The sequence below is a fragment of the Parambassis ranga genome, chromosome 2, assembly GCF_900634625.1.
Source record: "Parambassis ranga chromosome 2, fParRan2.1, whole genome shotgun sequence".
In the NCBI taxonomy this organism is placed as follows: domain Eukaryota; kingdom Metazoa; phylum Chordata; class Actinopteri; family Ambassidae; genus Parambassis; species Parambassis ranga.
The window spans coordinates 33,076,254-33,096,749 of NC_041023.1; the positions used below are offsets into that span (position 1 = coordinate 33,076,254).

Genomic DNA, 20,496 nt, shown 5'->3' on the forward strand with positions numbered 1-20,496 from the left:
CTCCGCCACCGTGTTAATTTACTATGACAAGATAAAGCTGTAATCTTGGCCCCCACCCACCCTCCCTCTGCTCCCTCTCCCCCTGCTGCCTCACTTCCAAGTCGTCCAGTCGCCGCTGATGAGCCATTTACTTCCCCCTATCACTTTACAATAACTGCCCCCAGAATGAGACGAGAGAGAGAGAAAAACCCTGTGCCCTTATGACACCCCCACCATGCCGTAAATCTCCCTCTTCATCCACTTCTCACTGACAGTCAGCGGTGAAGGGATTGGCACTGTTAACCTCCTTTCAAAGAAAAAAAAAACTTAACACACATCTTACAACATGTCAAGCAGGCAGGCGGATAAGCCCCCATTCCACCCCCCGCCAGACACACACACACACTTAATAATCCACATCAACTCTTATGCTTTCCCCCTTTCCCCCTTTCCCCCAACACACACACCCTCCCTTGTGCAGTTAGAAATTGTCATCTAAGGTGGACAGTGATAGGAATGTTTGTGTATTTTGTATAATCTAAATCTAATCACTGTCCTCTACAGTGACAGATAACCCAGAGTGTGTTAAGCGATAATATGCGCATCTCTGCACGCCTGTGATTGTCCCAGGACTTTGGTTTACAGTCAGCACCTGCCACACATGCAGAGTCCACTGTGGGAGGGGCCTACAGGCTAATCAGCAGGGCTAATTACAGAATTAGCTTTCCATTACACCTCCTAAACACTGTTTCATTGTTTTACAGTGTGTGAGCATTTATTGTCAGCACGGGGGGAAAGGTCGGCGGTCGTTATCAGCGAGCTGCTGAGATGAGGCGTGTATGAAGGGATACACACTGTAGCACGCACACACACAAAATCCCTCGCCATGGTGGATTTTGTTGTGCAAACAAGATTAAACAACAAAATAATGTAAAGCAGTAATACCCTATATGTTGCCACACTTATGCGCCATAAATCACACCACATGTGCAGATTGTGTTATGAATCGCACACGAGAGAGAAGAGTCATCTTAAACTGCAGATGTGTACCCGCAAACACTCGTCAGCTACTGTAACAGGCGTTTGCAATAAGCCTGTATACAGCAACCGACCTATACCAATATTTAACATGAATCTCACAGAAGATTCAGTTGAAGTGTGCAAACACGCCCATAAACACGCAGTTACAAATACAGAGCCATACATTCAGCATCGCGACACAATGTCACACTTCATCCTCAAGAAAATGACTCACTCCAGTGTCTCACATTTTGCAGTCACGCAACTGTGCTTCAAATGGGCTCAAGGCAAAGGCTGGTGGCGCACACATGAAAGCAAAAACATGTGGGCACCCAGACAGTAGCCTTGAACCTTGAGTCAAGTTCTGTCAGTTTCAAGTCAATTTTGTTTATCAGACTCGAAAATAAAAAAAAGATCTTTAAATCCAGACTGTTTATTCATTTATGTTTATCCAATATGCAAAAATGATCTTTTTATTACTGCTAACTTTATAAAATCATCACAGTTGTAATAACTTTGAACATTTTTGAGTCTCCTGACAAGTAAAAGTTCAAGGTGTGTCGTTCCTAGCTGAATACATCTACAAAATCAGTCTAGCGAACTCACTGTCATACAGACGCGACCTCACATAGGAGGCCTGTCTATTAAAGACAGCACTTTCCCTCTGAGCTGACTGTCTCTTTGTAATTCTGGAGGTCAGGATTACAGTGAATATAGTATAATCTGGGGTCCATGCTCTGGTGGTCACTTTTCACCTCTCAGGCCTCTCAAACGCACACAGGCAGACAGCCTTATAGGAAGAAATGCAGGAAACGGCAGGACGCAAATGGAGACAGAGAGAAGAGGGCCGAGCCGATTCAGACAACCAGTAACGAAGACGCAGACAGGTAAGTTCTTTTTCTAGTCCACAGACATTTATATATTCTGAATCAATAAGTCCTGTTTTTAACTCATAGAAAACATACAGACATAGTGGAGAATAATCAGGCTTTTGACCTATACTATAGTTCCCATAATGCTTTAGGGCAAGCAATCACACACAATCAAAGTATGCCACATTTGTTAGCACCTTTTGTTTTTAATGTACTCATGGATGTACAGATTACTATCACTGAACAACTTTAAATATTAAAAAAACTTCCATGAGTCTGCTCTTAAGGCCACCATCACCTCATAGGTGGGTGCTTTAACCCCAAGAGTAAAAAAAAAAGTTTAGATGGAAACTTAAAACTGACAGCCATCCTTACCGTGAGGGGGCTGTCCAAGTTGCGATTTGGGGGTGAGCGAGGGGACACCTTGCCGCAGTAGGAGGCCAGGGGGAGGTGGATGACACCGCCCAGTCCTTCGCTTTCCTCATCCTCCACTCGCTGTCTGCTGGTTGCCATGGTTACCTCTCCATCTGTCCCCCCATATGGAGAGGCTGGTCGCTTGGAAGACATCCTGGAAAAAAAAATAGGAGATAGAAAGACAAGAGAGAGAAGGAAAAAAACACACAGGAGAACGGGTGAGCAATACTCAAAAGATGATATAATAGGCTGACAACTGGAGTTAAATAACTGTGGTGACAGAAAGAGCGGAGGATACAATTAGTTCAAACAAACTCCCAGGCAGCCTAATCAAACTTTTACGTTTTTAACCTTTCAGCTGTTTTCCACAAAAATCCCATTCATCCCATCAACCTGCACCGATTCGCTTTCTTCTGGGTACATTTTTTTTTTGGTCACACACTCTTTGAGTGCATCTCCTCACAATATCCCCTTCAGTGGGTTTGTGAGCACCCAGCTTCTTGGCAGACCTTCAAACACACTCTGAGGTCTTACAGTATGTTTACCATGGGGGCCATTCACATCTCCAAAAGACGGGGCCATTACTGCAAATGGAGCCCGCTTGCACTGGCATTGTGGAGGAAATGACCATGTCTTGACAATGGGCTTTCAGAGAGAAACACAATTGGGAAAGAGGAGTGAGAGAGAGAGAGAGAGAAAAAAAAGAGTCCGGCTAAGAGTGAGAGCAGTATGTACAGTGACAATAATATGTGTTTATGAAAACCTCTGGACAATGGAGGAACTGGAGGAAAATAGTTAGCAGCACGACAGCCCTGCTGTTTCCATTTGTTACTGTGGCTTTGTTCCCTTGAAAAGAAGGAAAGGATATAAAGCCACATCTATTAAGTGAACTCTGTCTCTCACAAGGTAAATTTGCCTCCCTGTACTTCAGCTGAATAGGGATGCAGTGACTACACGGCAATAATAGAATTTAATGTGGTTCTCAGCATCGCCTGAGTGCTTTCAGATGCACTTGTCAGCCTTGAAGCCACTGCGACTATGACCCTGGGTAATAGGCTGCTAACGCTCAGTCGCACAGAGGCAACACATGACGGGGATGGAGGGATGGAGGTGTGGATGGAGGGATGGAGGGACTGTGAAAACATGAAGGGGAGGGCTGTACACGATTGGAAGCGGTGAAGAACAAGAAATAAGCAACAGGCATCAGACTCAGAATGGTTGATCTAACAAGCTTCTGTGCATCCATACCGGGCCTGTCTCAGATTTTCAGCCTTTGCCTCTTAAATTCTTCCCCTCTCTCTCCCTGCTTGTCTCCGGTAAACTGATTACACTCTTGACTCTATTGGATTTCCTCTGGACTGTACATCTGGCATTGTTCCTAGGAGCAGCCCTGCCACTAATTCATTGCTTATTTACCTTATGACAGTGGAAAGGCAAACAATATTGAGCACAGCCCACTGGACGCAATGAGGATAAGCGCCACGGTACGACCCACAACTTTATCACATCGAGGGAAGGTTACACTCAAAATCAAATAAACTGTAAGAAATAAGACTTAACTTTCCACCATAGTGATGTAATTTAATTACATTTAATTGTTTTTGGAAGCCTGCAATATTCATGGATCTTACAGATAATCTAATAAATCAAACCAATTTACAAATTGGTATTATAATTTGCATATTGCAGAGATTTGTTTTTAAAACTTTTCAGGAACATTGTGGAGCTGCTCGCATGCACGTTTCAGCAGTAAAACAGTGGTACACCATGACTTATGAGCAGCCCGTGTAATTTTATCAAGTTAAAATTGTTCAATTGTCTTCAATTCCAGCATTTTATCTGGGCTTTTTTTACGCTTTGGTAAAGGACTAATCGCTTTCACAGAGGACGGTGTGTACAGAAAGCAGAAATCAACAAGAATGTGTATCTGCAGCTGATTTCTTTATCTGTTTCTCCTCGATGCTCCGTCTTGCTCAGCAAAAAACTGAGGCCATAAAGGACGGCTGAAGATGTTGCATTTGTTCGATGACAAAAGACTTTGGAGATAAAGCTGCGTGCTCTTATCACTAAATCCAATATATATTAAAGCTGAAATTAACTTGTGATAGCTTTTATGATACTTATGTTAGAATGACTGAGGAGAAGGCTGCATGTGTGTGCGTGTGTGTGTGTCTGAACCTGTGTTGGTTCACACACCATCCAATGCAAGCAGTGGGCCCAGCTGTACAAACTACAGGGCTTTTGAGCCACGCGGCACACACACACACACATATGTGCGCATACATAGAACAGAGGCCAGAACACTGCAGGTCTGTCTTCATCACTGCCTGTTTACTTTACCTCCTTTCACTCTCTCACACTAAGGCCTTTTGTCTCAGACATATACACACCTCCCCTTGTATCCTGTGTACACCTCTGTCCAGCCATAACTCCCCACCCCCACTCCTCCACTACACACACTCACATAGACATGGGGTCAACTTTAAATCCTCACTAATGTTTCACTTTTGGCTCCGTGACAGAAAGTGCAGAAGGATTTTATTTTGTTTTTTTACTTTTATTATCCATCATTTAACCACAGTAGCTGCACTGACATATCTAGGTGGAATGGCTATCTGTGGACAAGAACAGTTACACATTAACACAGTACACATGTGTCCAAAAAAACTCAGGGAGAGGACTTCACTCTTGGGGCAAACATTTTATGTCATCATTCTTTTTGCTTATTTCCATTCACCCCACTCTCCTCCTCCTCCTCTACCCTAACTGTTGCTACTACTTCCTCAGAGGTGGGTGCCTATGAGTAGGGGAAGGTGGGGGGGGGGGCGTTCACAGCTCCTCTCCGGCTGTAAAACCCCTCTCTCCCACCCGCTCTCCTTTGAAGTGGAATTACTATACAATTGGGCACAGTGGGTGTGCAGGTTACGCTGGCTACTTCATTTAAAGTTTGGCAAGGCTGTCATGCCGGTGGAGACCTGGAGGACCTGTATGAAAGCGCGGAGGAATGCCGAGATTTAAAATTTGAAAACAAAAATGTAAACAAAGTTGAGGTGAATAAATCAGGGTCATCTTGGTCATTAGTAGAGCACATTAGTAGACACAATCTCTGCTGTCTGTAACACACAAGCACACACATAAGTTCATTTTGAATGACAACACTTTTGTGTATTTGTGATTTAAAAAAAACTTATATAATCTCTTTTACTTTGCAGACACACACACACTTACGGTGAGAGTACTAAGCTGAGATTAGAGCACTACTTCCCCTTGGCTTTTTGATGATTAGCGGCTCCTCAACTAAGTCCCTCTCATATCACATATGTCCACTGCTGCTAAGTCACTAATCGGACGGCAGCGGACGTCCATTAACAGGCCCCCGAATAATCGCCCATCAGCGGTGGTTAACCGTCTCCTGGCCATCGCTTATACTGTAATCAACTGGTAGTCCATTTCATGTTGGCATGTCAGCAGCAGCAGGCTTACACAGCATGTTTAAACACAGGCAGCGGGCTTATGAACACGCAAACGAGGGAGCGCTCACATGCAAAACACTTCTAGAAACACATTTCAAATGAATTAACCAAAATGGGGACAAAGATTTGTTTAAGTTTCATTGAAGGCAAAGACAAAGCAGCCATCACAGAAATGTCACACACTATCACACACACACACAGACTGTGTGTCTGGCTGCTAACATAATCATGGTGCTAACTGCTCTTGTTAACTCCTCTACTCAGAACAAGCTTTCAGGGAGCGTGGGAGCCTCCTCTGGAGAATTCCACAGTAAAGTGTGTATGTGTGTGTGTGTGTGTGTGTGTGCGCTTCTGCATATGCATGTACAGTGCATGTGCATGCATGTGTCTTTGAATTATAGCCCATTATTTCAACCACTACACCACCACAATCTATCGTCTACAGTAAAAATAAGCACAGAGGCTAATTCCAAAGTGCTGTCAAGAGTCAGAGTGACATTTGTGTTTTTTTTTTCTTTTCCGGCACCTTACGCGTACTAAGAAGTGCCTGCCTGTCACTCAGGTGTGGGTCTATTTGCGTTGAAATGGAAGCTATCTTTGAAATTGTTCTCTTGAGGGAATGGAAGGGCATATCAAAATAGTTAAGCGGAATGTGCCTTTTAGATAAGGCGCCCGGGGCGTTTTTTTGCCTCCGAGGAGCCGACCGCAACATTTACATCCGTATGACACCTCAGGCAGGAATTTAAACAAATGTTTCCCCTGTGTTGCGCTATCACTCGGTTTATTGCCATCGTTTTTTTCACCGCTCTTCTTCTATATCGCTGCTGTCTCAGCTTTCAAAAAAATTTCTCCATCTCTTTCTACTTCTGTCTCTCCGTCACACACTATTGAACTTATTTTAACATCGCCTGTCCCCACTGCTCTTTCCCCAGTCTCTGTCTTCCTGCCTCTCTCTCTCTCTCTCCTCTGGTGTTGTCTTACTCACTGTTCCATCTTTACACAATCAGCTGTTTGTAAGAATGTCGCTCCATCCCTCCCTCCCTCCCTCCCTCCCTCTTCCCTTTGCCTGTTTTGCTCCCTTCTTTTCTGAGCAGACTCTTAAGGATATTGCCTAATATCTATTTATAGGCTGTCCTTTTGAATAGCGGGGCAGCAACACAGAGAGGAAAAGTGGGGATGGGGGAGAGAGAGTCATTTTTCCCATTAAGTTTAAGTATCCGATTTAGTTTTAAACTTTGAGATTTGATACGGAAAACTTCCAAGTACAAAAGTTTCAAATGAAAAAAGTTAAAACTGCTCTGACTCAAAAACTGGATGACTGATACTATTTTTTCAGTAAAATGCTTGCTGAATTTTCACTGATCACTTTTTACTTAGGTCATAGTAAGAGAAAATGTGAACACAGCTCCTGCCTGTATATGCTCACACACTTACACAGACACACCCTTACACACACAAAAAGGCGCAGACACACACACCCAGCCTCACAAAACACAAAGCATCCTCTGTGAGGTGCCCTAAATCGGCGGCCGGCAGCCCAAACCGTGTTTCCTGTCCAGCTTAACCACAAAAGGCAATAACACACAACCTAATGTCACCGCCGTTAATCACACACACACGCTGGAGAAAAAGTCATGTGTTTTGTATGTGTGTGTGTAGGGAAGGAGATGGAGCAGAGGGGGTGGGCTCTAAAAGACGTGGGCTACTCATGTGGCCTCTGGGACTACCTCTCTCTCACCCTGCCTGCCTCACTCATCCATTCATCCACCCAAAGCTTTAGTCACCAGCGAGGAATCGCTCAACATACTTTTCCTGTCATGTTTCAGTTTTTTCCCCCCTCTTTAAGACCTTATTTATGTCTTAACACTGAGTCACTAGACAACATGATTGTCATTGGCATTTGAGCTTGGAAAGGATGAAGAAAAGATAAAAGATGGAGGGAGGAAGGACAAGAGAAGAAAGTTTACACTCCATCTCCTATCCATCTATCTATCTATCTGTCTATGAAAGGAGGGCAGCTCGTGGGAAAATCTTGAGTGTTGCTATAGAAAAAAAAGGAAAAAAGAGAAGCAGAAAGACAGATATGGGGGAGGAGTTGGGGGGGGGGGGCAAGCCAGACGGAGAGAGGAAAAGTGCATCCGGTGGACGGTGGCCCCGGTCCCCTGGTGTTTTGCGAGGGGGAGACGCTGAATAATGTTTATTGAGCGAGGGACAGTGTTTTTCCATTGTTGTGCCATGCCACTATTTGTGCTGCATTTGTTAAGCAATCCATAAAGGAGTCACAACATTTGTCTCACTGTCAGCGACTTGGCCTGCCCCTGTAAACTAGACACACACACACACAAATGCAAGCTCATTCTCTCACATAAATGACAAACACAAAAATACACGCACACACTGAGTCCCAGCTGGCCTCTTTCTTTCGTCCTGCACTTTGAAACTCTCTCACCTCAGACCAAATGGTCTCCTCCTTTTTCTTCTGACCTCCCTCCCAACACCCCCCGTCTCACCCTCTCTATCTCTCACCCCCCTCCTCTCTCTCTATCTTCCTCCCTGACTACCTGGAAACACAGAGGTTTTATTGTAGCGCTCTAAGAGGGAGCTCCAAGCATCTGACACTGTCTTCTATTGTAAATTGGAAGGATGGTAAACGGGGTGTGTGTGTGCATGTCTACGTGATGGAGACATAGTGTGATTAGTGTAAGACAAGCTGCCTGAATTGATGGATGGCTGCAGAAATGGAAGAAGAAGGAGTGGAGATGAAGAGAAGCACGGGTGTGTGAGTGTGAAGGGTGACATCCTAAATGAATGTACAGTACACACATACACGTTTGCAGACACACTGCAGGAGGTTTTCTTCTCTGTTGACAATGGAATACCTCCACCTGACCTTTGACCCCCACCCTTTGACCTCATGTCATATGACCGGTCTCTAGTTAGCCAGGAGGGACACCTCTGCTTCTCTGTGCTTTGCACACAGACACACACACACACACTTTCCCTCTCTTTTACAGTCACCTTTTAAGCACTTCTCATCACTTCATCCTTTACACACCCTCCCCTCATTCTCCCCCATCCATAAACAACCACAACAACAAGAACAAATGCACCAAATATTCCCTTCTCCTTTCCTCTATTGGCTATTGGAGAGGGTCAGCTGATCACAGCGGGGTGGGAGGTCGTGGTGGGAGAGAGTTGGAGGGGTGGGTGGGAGTGTGCTGAAAAAGGGGAGGAAGTGGGGGAGGAGGTGGGGAGGCTTTCACATTCTCCTCTGGTATTTTTTCTGTCTGTTGTTCTTTCGTTCCCTTTCTTTCTTTCTTTTTTGCCCCCCCGTTCTTGCTTCGTGGATGGAGACACGGTTATCAAGGCTCTCTGGGGACAGACAATATGGCCCAGACAATGGCCTCCAGTCCAAGGTGGTGATGGTGGTGCAGGGTGGGTGGGGGGCAAAGAGCGAATGGGCAAATGAGAGAAGGAGAGAGAGAGAGAGAGAGAGAGAGAGAGGCTGGGACAGGGCCACAGGGGAAGAGTGGGGCAGAATGGCGCATTAGTTTGCAGAGCACGGACACTCTACTCAATTACTCTACTCATTCTCCTTCACACACACACACACACATTCTCTTTTTCCTCAAACACACACACACACACACACCACTTTAATCTCACCCTTTAAATGAAGTACAGCGACACTTACACTGGAAGCAGCACTGCTCACTTAAATTGCAAACAAGTTATCACCAGCCGCAAGAAATTTGTCTTTAAGTGCCCATTCCTATGTAATTACAAAATAAAAGTCAATAAATATTCTAATAAACAGTAGTGGGAGACTCATTTGGATTAAGTAGGAGAAGCATTAAAAAAATTTGTAAAAGAAATGTAAGTTTTAAACATTGCCCGTTTTAATACAACACTATTGGATTATTATTGACACAAAAAGCTGTTATTGTTGCACACAGCTAGATAATAACATTCAGCGATGCATCATCATTTATAACGTGATAATGTGTAAGCTCTTAATCTGAAAGGTACCTGATAGTTGTCAAAGTGACTGTATGACTGAACGTTCAGTGTGAATAATAAAACTTTTTCAGGCTGCTAACGCCGAGTGCAGCACTGTACTATCAGACTGTCTGAGTGTGTCTTGCTTAAACTGTTCAAAGTGTTGACACGTCCACTGTTGACTGTCTCTCCACACACACCCCTATAAACAGAGGGGACAAATGGATGGGTGTGAAAATCCACCACTGCCTTAACACCACATCGACAGAGACCTCTTCCTCTTCTCCTCCTCCTCCTCCTCCTTGTTCACCACCACCCCTCCTTCATCTCTGGCACTCTCACTTTTCTGTTAACCTGCTTCTACTTCTTCTGTCTGTCTGTCTTTTTAGTGAGGAATGTGTCCTTTTTTCCACTTCACTTCACCATCCAGCAGCTTCAACGGCAACTCCACTGATTTTTTTCCCCCCCTCTCCCTCTGTTGTTTTGGTTATTTTGGCATTCTCCCGTTTCTTTCTATGTGTATATTTCTTTTCTGTTTGTGCAAACAGATGAGGCCGTGCTAGCGAAGGCAGTCTGTTTCCACTGTTTTCAGCTTCGGCTGGAAATTCTGATACACAGCAGAGCACTCAAGAGACTGAAGTGATTGAAATTGTAAAAAGAAAATCAGAATATAAAATTAGAGTATGAAATTAGATAAATCACAGAATATTAAAGCTTTGTCAAAGCATGAAATGCGTCAAGAAGAGATGAAAGCCATGCTGAATATTGTTGCCTTCACTGAAACAAGAATAAAATACATTTTTATGTTGATTATAAAATAATTAAATAATAAAAATGCAACACATTCAGTGGTGATTTCTCACCATAAATAATTACATCTGCTGTCTGACAAACTCACTCAAACTCTTCTTGTGTGGCTTTTTTTTGGCATAAAAAGTGACTTTTAGAATATTAACAACTGTACAATTTTAGAAATAAGAGAAGAAGAAAAGAGGAAGAGGTTCAGAAAAGTAAAAGAAGAGGAAGTGAGTGAAGAAGATGAAGAAGCGCGGGGTGAAGCGGGCGAGCGGACACTTACAGAGACGCAGGAACCAAAAGCATCGCAACCACCGGGAGTGGAGCGCACACACAGACAGCTTGCGCACACTCCGCTCCGCCGAGAGACTCAACTCACACACACACAAACACTCCGAACACACACGCACACAGCAGCGCTGAATGGAAGATACCCCTCTCTTGCTCCACATATGAACATACACACACATTCTCACACACCACGGCCAGAGCCACAGTGATGGAGTGCATTACTGAAAAGCAAGAGTTTTAAGCGCTCTCCTCCTAAGTCATTGTAATCCCTGCATTTATCTCCATACATTCTGCTTTTCGGTGTAATCCTTTAAATTTTTAATTCCTCCTAGCTGTTGTTATCTTTTTTTTTTTTTTATGCCGCTACTCTCCTCAACCACTTTGCCGGATTGAACGGTTTATTAAAAACACATTTTTGCCACATCTAAATGTGTTCTTAATTCAAGGGGCCCCTGAAATCCCCCCACCAACCCCAGTTTATCTCGGAACAAAAGATTAGTTTCATCGGGCAAAACAGAGCGCTACTTTAATGCAATAAAAGTCAAGTAGGCAAAGGGAGAAGGAGTGAGTGAGTGTGTGTGTGTGTGTGTGTGTGTGTGTGTGTGTGTGCCTGTGTATGTGTTAGTATTAAAACGTTGGGTATTATAACATAATCTGTCTCTCACAGCATTAGCATCAAATAACCATTATTCCACAGGCTAAAAAAATAAAAGCCACTTGTGTTGACAGTGTTGGAAAAGGGCAAGGTTAGAAGGTTTGCACCTCTAAATGAAGCAGGCCTGCACAAACATGGAGTACAGTGAGATTAACATTAGCATAAGGCAAAGGGAAAAAAAACAACAACACCATGCAGATTGACAATAGGATTAGAAAGGGTTTGCATGTATTGAATTTGGATTAAGTGAAAAATAAATCACAAATAAATATCATTTGAGCAGCAGAAGAAGAGAGGAGGGTGTAAACATTTCAAAAAACAGATTGAAAAATGTATTTATTATCTCTAATATATTTTTAGACCTCTAATTCTTTAAAAACTAAGAAATCTTCTATGTAATTCTGACTTGTTGATAGCACTGCATGCTGTAACAGAAAGAGACATAAAAGAACTTGACTGAGAAAGCAGAAGTAAATAATGTTGTGGTGAGCACAGATGAGATGATGAGAGGAGAGGATCACACATTCTGACTTTGATACACACACACACACACACCTCTCTGAGCATTTCTTTATCTCTCGTTTACACACACAAACACTGTTTGTATCAGTTTGTCTAGGGAGGCAGTGAATTAAGTCAACGCAACTTTAGTGAAGAGTCATTTCTGGAAGCAACATGCTTGAACACACACAGACACACACAAACACTGTTTGTATCAGTTTGTCTAGGCAAGCAGTGAATTAAGTCAACGCAACTTTAGTGAAGAATCATTTCTGAAAGCAACATGATTGAACACACACAGACACACACACTTATATATATATATATATATATATATAGTCTGATTTTCCCCAGCTTTGCATATTGTAACTCTACCAAAAGCCTGGGAGTTAATCATCAACTCTTCCTTACCATCTCTTGACTCTGTCACACACTCGCACACACACTCTCTAAACTCAGCCGACTCACTCAGACAGTTGCTTAACACACACACATGCAGACCGAGTGTTCTCTTCAAACACCTTTCATGGTTTATAATCTCTGATCCTTCTCCTCCCTGTCTGTGTCCCGCTCTGTCCTGTCCTCTGTCTCTGTCATCTGTTTGTGAATATGTGTTTGAGAGCATGTGTGAGAAAGCGTCACGTACCTGTTACACTCCTGAGGTAGCTCAGGCTCAGTGAGCATGCTGGAGTAAGGGTCCGTCTCTCTCGACAACAACAACATAAAACAGTCCCACAATGCTCAGATGAACAAGGTTAGTCTCCCCAAAACAAGACGGGATAGAAGTGATCCTTCAACCTCTCACACACACTGCTGATTCTCTCTCTCTCTCTTACTGTGTGTGTTCCTCTCTCTCTCTACTCACACACTTCCAGCCTCACACCCTCCCTCTCTCTCTTTCTCTCTGCCTCCGTCCCTCCTCTTCTCCCTCCCTGTAAGCTGTGAGATCTAGGCTCAGCTCTTAAAGGGCCAGCAGCAGAGCCTCTTTCTCTTTTGCTTGGTGTGTGTGTGTGCAGAGGGGAGGGGCTATTTGACCAAAGGGCTCAGTGTAAATGCACAGCAGTGCTGCCCCCTTCCTCAAGTCCATCTCTCTCTCTCTCTCTCTCTCTCTCTCTCTCTCTCTCTCTCTCACACACACACACACACTTGTGTTTTCACACACTCAGACAGCAGTCACAGATCATGTAGACACACTTCTGAGTGATAAGACCACTACAAGCCCTCATACGCTTCATTATGCAACATGGAGAATTAATGAACATGAACTCTGTTGAACTATGTGAACACTGTTTTCATCATGTTCCAATAAAGCATTCTTCATCTGAATGTGATGATGAAAATAAGAACTGTACTGTATATATAAAAGTTCAACTCTATTCTAACTGCCATGAAAAAGAAACTTTAGAATGTTAAAATTTTCTATCTGAGTCTGATTCATTTTTTGTTAAATGTGTATTATGACAAAATCAATTAACATATAAACATATATAAAAGACAATAAGAATAAACAAATAAACAATAATTTAGCAATTCAGGAACTCAACTGCTGCTATATATTATAAACGTGTTTCAGTTGAATAAAAAGCTGCAGCTCTCGTGCTCTCACAGTGTGCGTACATTCATATTATCTCTAGTAATGCTTTGGATTCATCCGTGCTTAATTGGTTAAGTTGTGTTGTTCCAGCCTCTTTCACTGCCCCTTTGGTTCCAGTGTGTTAGGAAAGTCAAGCCGTTTTGTGCTCAACTTTGATACACATCATGCCTTTCACATGATTGGCTATGCTAACAAAATAAAGTAACAGAACAGTGCATGTAAAACAAACCTTGAAATAAGATTAATATGAGGTATCCTAGGGTTGCAGCGTAAGATTTGCTGAATGACCTATGCTGCTGTTTTGAACAGGTAAGTATGGAAACATTTAGTGCTATTGTTTTTAAGTTTTTTAAGTTTTACCCAGACCCACCCACATAGGTCTGTAACCACATATAAACCATGTTTCCCCACCAAACAGTTAGAACTGATGAAGCTGCTTGGATGAGCAGCGAAACGTCTTCAAGAAAACTCTACAAGTCCAGACGCCTTGCTTCAATCTTCTCTACGTATGATGACCTGGATGACTGAGAATCTTCATCAACATGTTGCCAATCACTTTGGGAAGGACACCCTACGATTGGTGAGGGAACATGAAAAGACCTCTAGGAAACTGGCAGACTACAGGAACCACCTACGCTTCAGCCTGAGATGCAGACAGGAAAAGTTAACCCCGAACAGCCTACGTCTCGGATCCACTGTCAAGGGCCACAGAGCAGACACCATCCTGCAGAAAGCCCAGAACCAACTCAACGAAAGGATCAGACAGATCAACTTCACCATAGACGTTCTCATGGTCACCACGGAGCAGACAAGATCACAGCTTGCCACCCTCCTACCCAGCGAAGTCATGGATGAAGTCATCAAACTGACTGAAAAAGTCCAGACGGCACAGCACACCAGGGGTAAGGAACGACAAAAACGCAAATTCCATAAATTGAAAACTGTTTTCTCTGTTAAAAATGCAGCTAACCTTCACACATGGAGGAGGGAAGACCACTCACCGCCACAGCAGGACACCCAGGACAAATGGGTAAAGAACCTTTCAGACAGACAACTGAGCCAGCCGGAAAAAGACGTGTTGGCCAAAGGACTCAACTTTGCCACCTCGCCAGAGCAGATTCCAGTGGTGGACCTCATCACAGCCACAGAGTCAGCCATCAAGAACAACAACCTGACAGACACAGAAGCTGAGCAACTCCGCTTGAAGGTCACAGCCACACTCTCCACTGCTAAAGCACCGCCATCCAACCTCTCCAGTGATGAAAGGAAGGCCCTGATTGCACTACAAAAGGACCGGGACAACACCATCCTATCAGCAGACAAAGGAAGATGCACAGTGGTGCTCAACACACAGGACTACCACTCCAAAGTGACAGATCTCCTCAGTGACACAGCCACATATGAGACACTGAAGAGGGACCCCACCGGAAACTACAAGAAGAAACTAGTCAGCTACCTACAAAAACTGGAGAAGGACCAAATCATCAACCGCAAGCTCTACTTTCGACTGTATCCTGGGGAAGCCACTCCACGCCTGTATGGACTCCCCAAGATACACAAGGAAGGAGTCCCCCTCAGACCCATCGTCAGCAGCACAAACTCAGTCACTCAGCCAAGTGCTTAGCCACACAACGTGGCTAAGCACTTGGCTGAACTCCTGACACCACTGGTAGGTGACACACCACATCACATCCACAACTCTCAGGACTCTCAGGACAAGGTGGAGAAGATCCAAATGGACCCAGATGACACCATGGTCTCATTTGATGTCACCTCCTTGTTCACCTGCATCCCTACATCAGAAGCCACAGAGATGGTAAGGACGTGCCTCACACAAGACAGCACACTCAACGAGAGAACCAACCTAACGCCAGACCACATCTGTGACCTGCTGGACCTCTGCCTGACCACCACTTATTTCGAGTACAATGGGAACTTTTACAGACAGAAGCACGGCTGTGCGATGGGATCACCTGTGTCTCCTATTGTGGCCAACCTCTACATGGAAGAAGTGGAGAGAAGAGCCCTGAGTTCCTATCCTGGAACCACCCCCACCCACTGGTTTAGATATGTGGATGACACCTGGGTCAAAATCAGACCAACGAAGTGGAACGGTTCACAGAACACATCAACGCAGTGGATAACAACATCAAGTTCACTCGCAAGGACACCAAGGACAACAATCTAGCCTTCTTGGACTGCACAGTACATATTGAGGAGGACAGGAGCCTCAATGTGGAAGTGTACAGGAAACCCACACACACGGACCAGTACCTGTTGTTTGATTCACACCACCCACTGGAACACAAACTGGGAGTCATCAGGACCCTGCAGCACAGAGCACAAACTGTACCAACCAGCTCAGAGGGGAAGAAGAAGGAGCAACACCACATCAGGAAGGCCCTGCAAACATGTGGCTACCCGAAGTGGGCACTCCTAAAAGCCACAAAAACAAGACCCCCCAACAACAAGAAGAAGGACGACACCAGGCGGAGAAAGAACATCTCCATTCCATATGTGTCAGGAGTATCAGAGAAACTCCGCAGGATCTTCAACAACCATGACATCCCGGCCCATTTCAAACCTATGACAACACTGAGACAGAGACTGGTTCACCCGAAGGATAAGATTCCCAGGGAGAAACACAGCAATGTGATATATGCAGTCCAGTGCAGTGAGGAATGCTCTGATCTGTACATTGGAGAAACTAAACAACCACTCCACAGAAGAATGGCTCAGCACAGGAGAGCCACCTCCTCAGGACAAGACTCAGCTGTTCACCTCCACCTCAAAGACAAAGGACACTCCTTTGAGGACAACAATGTTCACATTTTAGACGGGGAGGAAAGGTGGTATGAAAGAGGAGTCAAGGAAGCCATCTATGTTAAGCTGGAAAAACCTTCCCTTAACAGAGGTGGTGGCCTCAGACATCATCTTTCTACCACATACAATGCAGTGATTCCATCCATTCCCAGGAAGTTTGCACATACTCACAGTAAGAACAAAGGGCTGTCAACCAGTCCCCCTCCGGCAGTTTCATAGTCGTTAGCCAGTCGTTAGACTCACCTGGCCCAGTCAGCCAGAACATCACAGGTAAGTATGGAAACATTTAGTGCTATTGTTTTTAAGTTTTTTAAGTTTTACCCAGACCCACCCACATAGGTCTGTAACCACATATAATGTAATATGTTTCCCCACCAAACAGTTAGAACTGATGAAGCTGCTTGGATGAGCAGCGAAACGTCTTCAAGAAAACTCTACAAGTCCAGACGCCTTGCTTCAATCTTCTCTACGAATGTGACCATTAGGTTCACGGCTCTTGCTTCTTTAACAGTACACATGTCTTGATGTTTGTAGTCTAATCTAGGCACTTTTTTAGCAACGGTCTGATTTATAACATAACATAAAAAAATCATAATTGCTAGTGTATTTTGTGTTGTAGACTGAAACATGACAATCTTGTGAGCTTGTGCTAGCCATAGGTCAAAAAACCTATTTCAAGCTCACTGACTGCAGGACGACAAAACACGAAATGCTTAAAGGCTTTTCTGGGGTTTAGGACAATTCTGCAGCATGTTGTGTGTCTGTAAAATCGTTAAAAAAGCACATGATGTCATGTCGTGTTTTCGGGCGCCCCCTGGTGGCTGTGTAAACGTAATGCATATGAAATGCGTAGTGTGGGGCGGGGCTTGTTACTGGGAGAATTTTGCCTGGAGAGAATTTAACTTAACCATGACATGCTACATGACAATTCTAATACATTAAAACTATGTTAATGAGGGCAATCTATTTGCCACATACTACTTCTACCTTTGCTTCTATTCATTTATACGTTTGTCAGCACTATGTTTAGAGTGCTAGGATTCAGTCCCATCAAAGGCTGTTTATGTGAGATCTCTATACATTTGAATGCAGAACAATGTCAAGGATAAGCACAGCAGGTATCTGAGAAGAATGCCCACCCTGCAGCTAAGGAGCATTATAACAAATGAGGATAAAAAATAAAGAAGCTTAAACTGACTTTTAATTCCTTTCTTTTTTCTCTGGAGTAGTGAGATGCAGACATTTGATTCTGTGACATAGAAGAAGACAGCTGAACACTTTCTACAGAACATATGCTGAGTCTCACATGCATGAATGAACGCATGCACCAAAACACACACACACACACACACACACACACACACACACACACACACACACACACGTACTTACACATATGCAACTTGACTGAAACCTTCACCAATCCCACCACACCCATTGTGTCCTCAGGTGTGTGTGCATATGTGTGTGTCAGTAGTGCATGCTGCTTTCAGCCTTTAGTGTTGTCAGTCACTATTAAGGGTGTGTGGTCTACATGTCACACACACGGCCAATCCAGCTATTGTTCTGGCGAGCGCAGAGAAAAGCAGAGCTGACAGACTGCCACTTCTGTGATACTTTAACACACACACTCACAGACACTCACACACGCACAGAGGAAGAAAGCGAGCCCTGTCACTGTACCTACTGTAGGCAAGCAGACACCTACTGTACAGTCACACAACATGCCTATTTACAGTCCTTCTGGAGTTTTCTATTCAATCATATAATCTTCCTAAGCAGATGGAGTTTAACCAGGTGTCACTGAAGTAGAATAAAGTTTAGAAATACAAAGCTGCTTAATGATTCTCTATGTAACATTCTCAATAAATGTGTTTTGCCTATTAATCAATTTGTATTGATAATGAATATATATATATATATTCATTTGTATTGATAATGAATATATATATATATTCATTATCAATACAAATTGATTAATAGGCTAATAATAAATGTGTTTAGCCTATTAATCAATTTGTATTGATAATGAATATATATATATATATATATATATATATATATATATATATATATATATATATATATATATATATATACAAGAAAGCATACGACTCAATGCCACACACATGGATCCTGGAATGCCTGGAGCTGTACAACATCAATGGGACCCTAAGGACCTTCATAAGGAACTCAATAGGGCTGTGGAAAACAACCCTAGTGGCCAACCCCTAGCCAATTGCACAAGTCTCCATCAAGTGTGGCATCTACCAAGGAGATGCTCTGTCCCTGCTGCTGTTCTGCGTAGGCCTGAACCCCCTTAGCCAGATCATCACCAAGACTGGCCTCGGTTACCTACTACAAAATGGAGCAACCATCAGCCACCTCCTGTACATGGATGACATCAAGCTGTATACCAAGAGTGAGCGAGACATCGACTCACTTATCCATGCCACCAGGATATACAGCAACGACATTGGAATGTAATTTGGACTGGAAAAGTGTGGTCGAATGATAACAAAGAGAGGGAAGGTTGTCGGGACTCAGGGAATTGAACTCCCAGAAGGCAGCATAGCGGATATTGTAATATCTGTCCAGATTTACTCTTCGTTAGTCTCCCCTCTGGACGGGTTGTCGGAACAAGCACGGCGGATACAACTCGTAGTTTCCGCACTATTTTCACACAGACACACGTGAACAATCAGCTGAACTAACTTTCAGCTGAACTATTAGAAACTTTCAGTAACTTTCAGAAACTATTAGAAACTATCAGGAACTTTCAGAAACTATCAGGTGAACTATCAGAATCTATAACAAACTTTCAGATGTAAACCTGTAATAAAGCAAACCCGGTTGTTAACGGCTAACATTTTGACTTAAAGGTAGGGTAGGAGATTTTGAAAAAAGTGAGAGTCAGCCAGATTTTGAAAGTAAACACACGCCCCTTTCTCTCGGAGCTTACCCCGAAGCCACGCCTCCCAACCAGTCTGTGACTTCGGCCATCATGCACGTACCTCTCTGGTGCGCGCAGAGCAGGAAGAGAGTGACAACCAGCCAATACTCCGCGCAGGTGCGCCTTGTATGATTGGCTGATGTTTTTAGCGTTTATAGCTTCCACAGAGGATTAATATTCTTCGTTTTAAAGCGAAACTGCCGAACTAATGGGTTGCTAACGGATTGTAAAGAGAAGTTACACTAATCTAACAAAAAGTGCATCAGAATGAAATCTCCTACCCTACCTAATGCATTCCAAAAGTAATAATGCCCACTCACCGACACGGTGTACGAGTCCCGACGGGCAATCAGAAATAATAAAACAAACCATTGCTATAGCTGCACTACAAAGCAACAAGTGTTGCTATAGCTATACTACAAATCACAAATGTTGCTATAGCTGCACTACAACTGTGCATGCTCCGCAGTATGTATACATCTGTTGGATATATACATAGTAGCAGCACAGGAACAGGCCTTGAGCACAAGATCAATAGAGGCTGGGGTCTACCACACCAGACAGGACCCTAGGTGCAGACTGTGCAAAGACACCTCTGAGACAATCCAGCACATAACAGCAGGATGTAAGATGCTAGTAGGCAGGGCGTACATGGAACGGCATAACCAAGTGGCAGGCATAGTGTACAGGAATATCTGTGCCAAGTGGGACACACCTCCAAAGGTGATTGAGAATGACCAAGCTAAGATAATGTGGGACTTCCAGATACAGACCGACAAAAAGGTGATGGCTAACCAACCAGACATAGTAGTATTGGACAAACAGCAGAGGAAAGCCGTAGTGGTAGATGTAGCAATCCCAAGTGCATCTGTTACATAGACATCCAACAGTATACATATGTATACATCCAACAGTCATGAACAACTCTTACAGTCAAACACATAACACAGTACCTTAAACGTCCCACACCCACATTAGGAAATCAAGTTTTCTACTGGAAAATCCTACAATATCCGCTATGTATATATAATAATCTACCTTGGAATCCTACAGACAAATGGGAACCACGAAGGAGCAGCAAGGAAAGCAGCCACAACCAAGTACCTACAGAGAGTAAGGCAAATCCT

At 43.7% G+C, this 20,496-nt stretch overlaps 1 protein-coding gene across 7 annotated transcripts in view; it reads right to left on the bottom strand.

The window, feature by feature from the left end:
* Positions 1 to 12,876, bottom strand: part of sox5 (SRY-box transcription factor 5) — a 76,787-nt gene extending 63,911 nt beyond the window's left edge. For all 7 annotated transcript variants that reach the window (XM_028398969.1, XM_028398962.1, XM_028398984.1 and 4 more), the window contains exons 1-2: positions 12,646 to 12,876; positions 2,247 to 2,439 (exon numbers count right to left, since the gene is read on the bottom strand). In XM_028398969.1, coding sequence (XP_028254770.1) covers positions 2,247 to 2,439; positions 12,646 to 12,722 — 270 coding nt within the window. In that variant the 5' untranslated portion in view covers positions 12,723 to 12,876. The remainder of the gene's footprint in view (positions 1 to 2,246; positions 2,440 to 12,645) is intronic.
* Between the last annotated feature and the right edge of the window lie 7,620 nt (positions 12,877 to 20,496).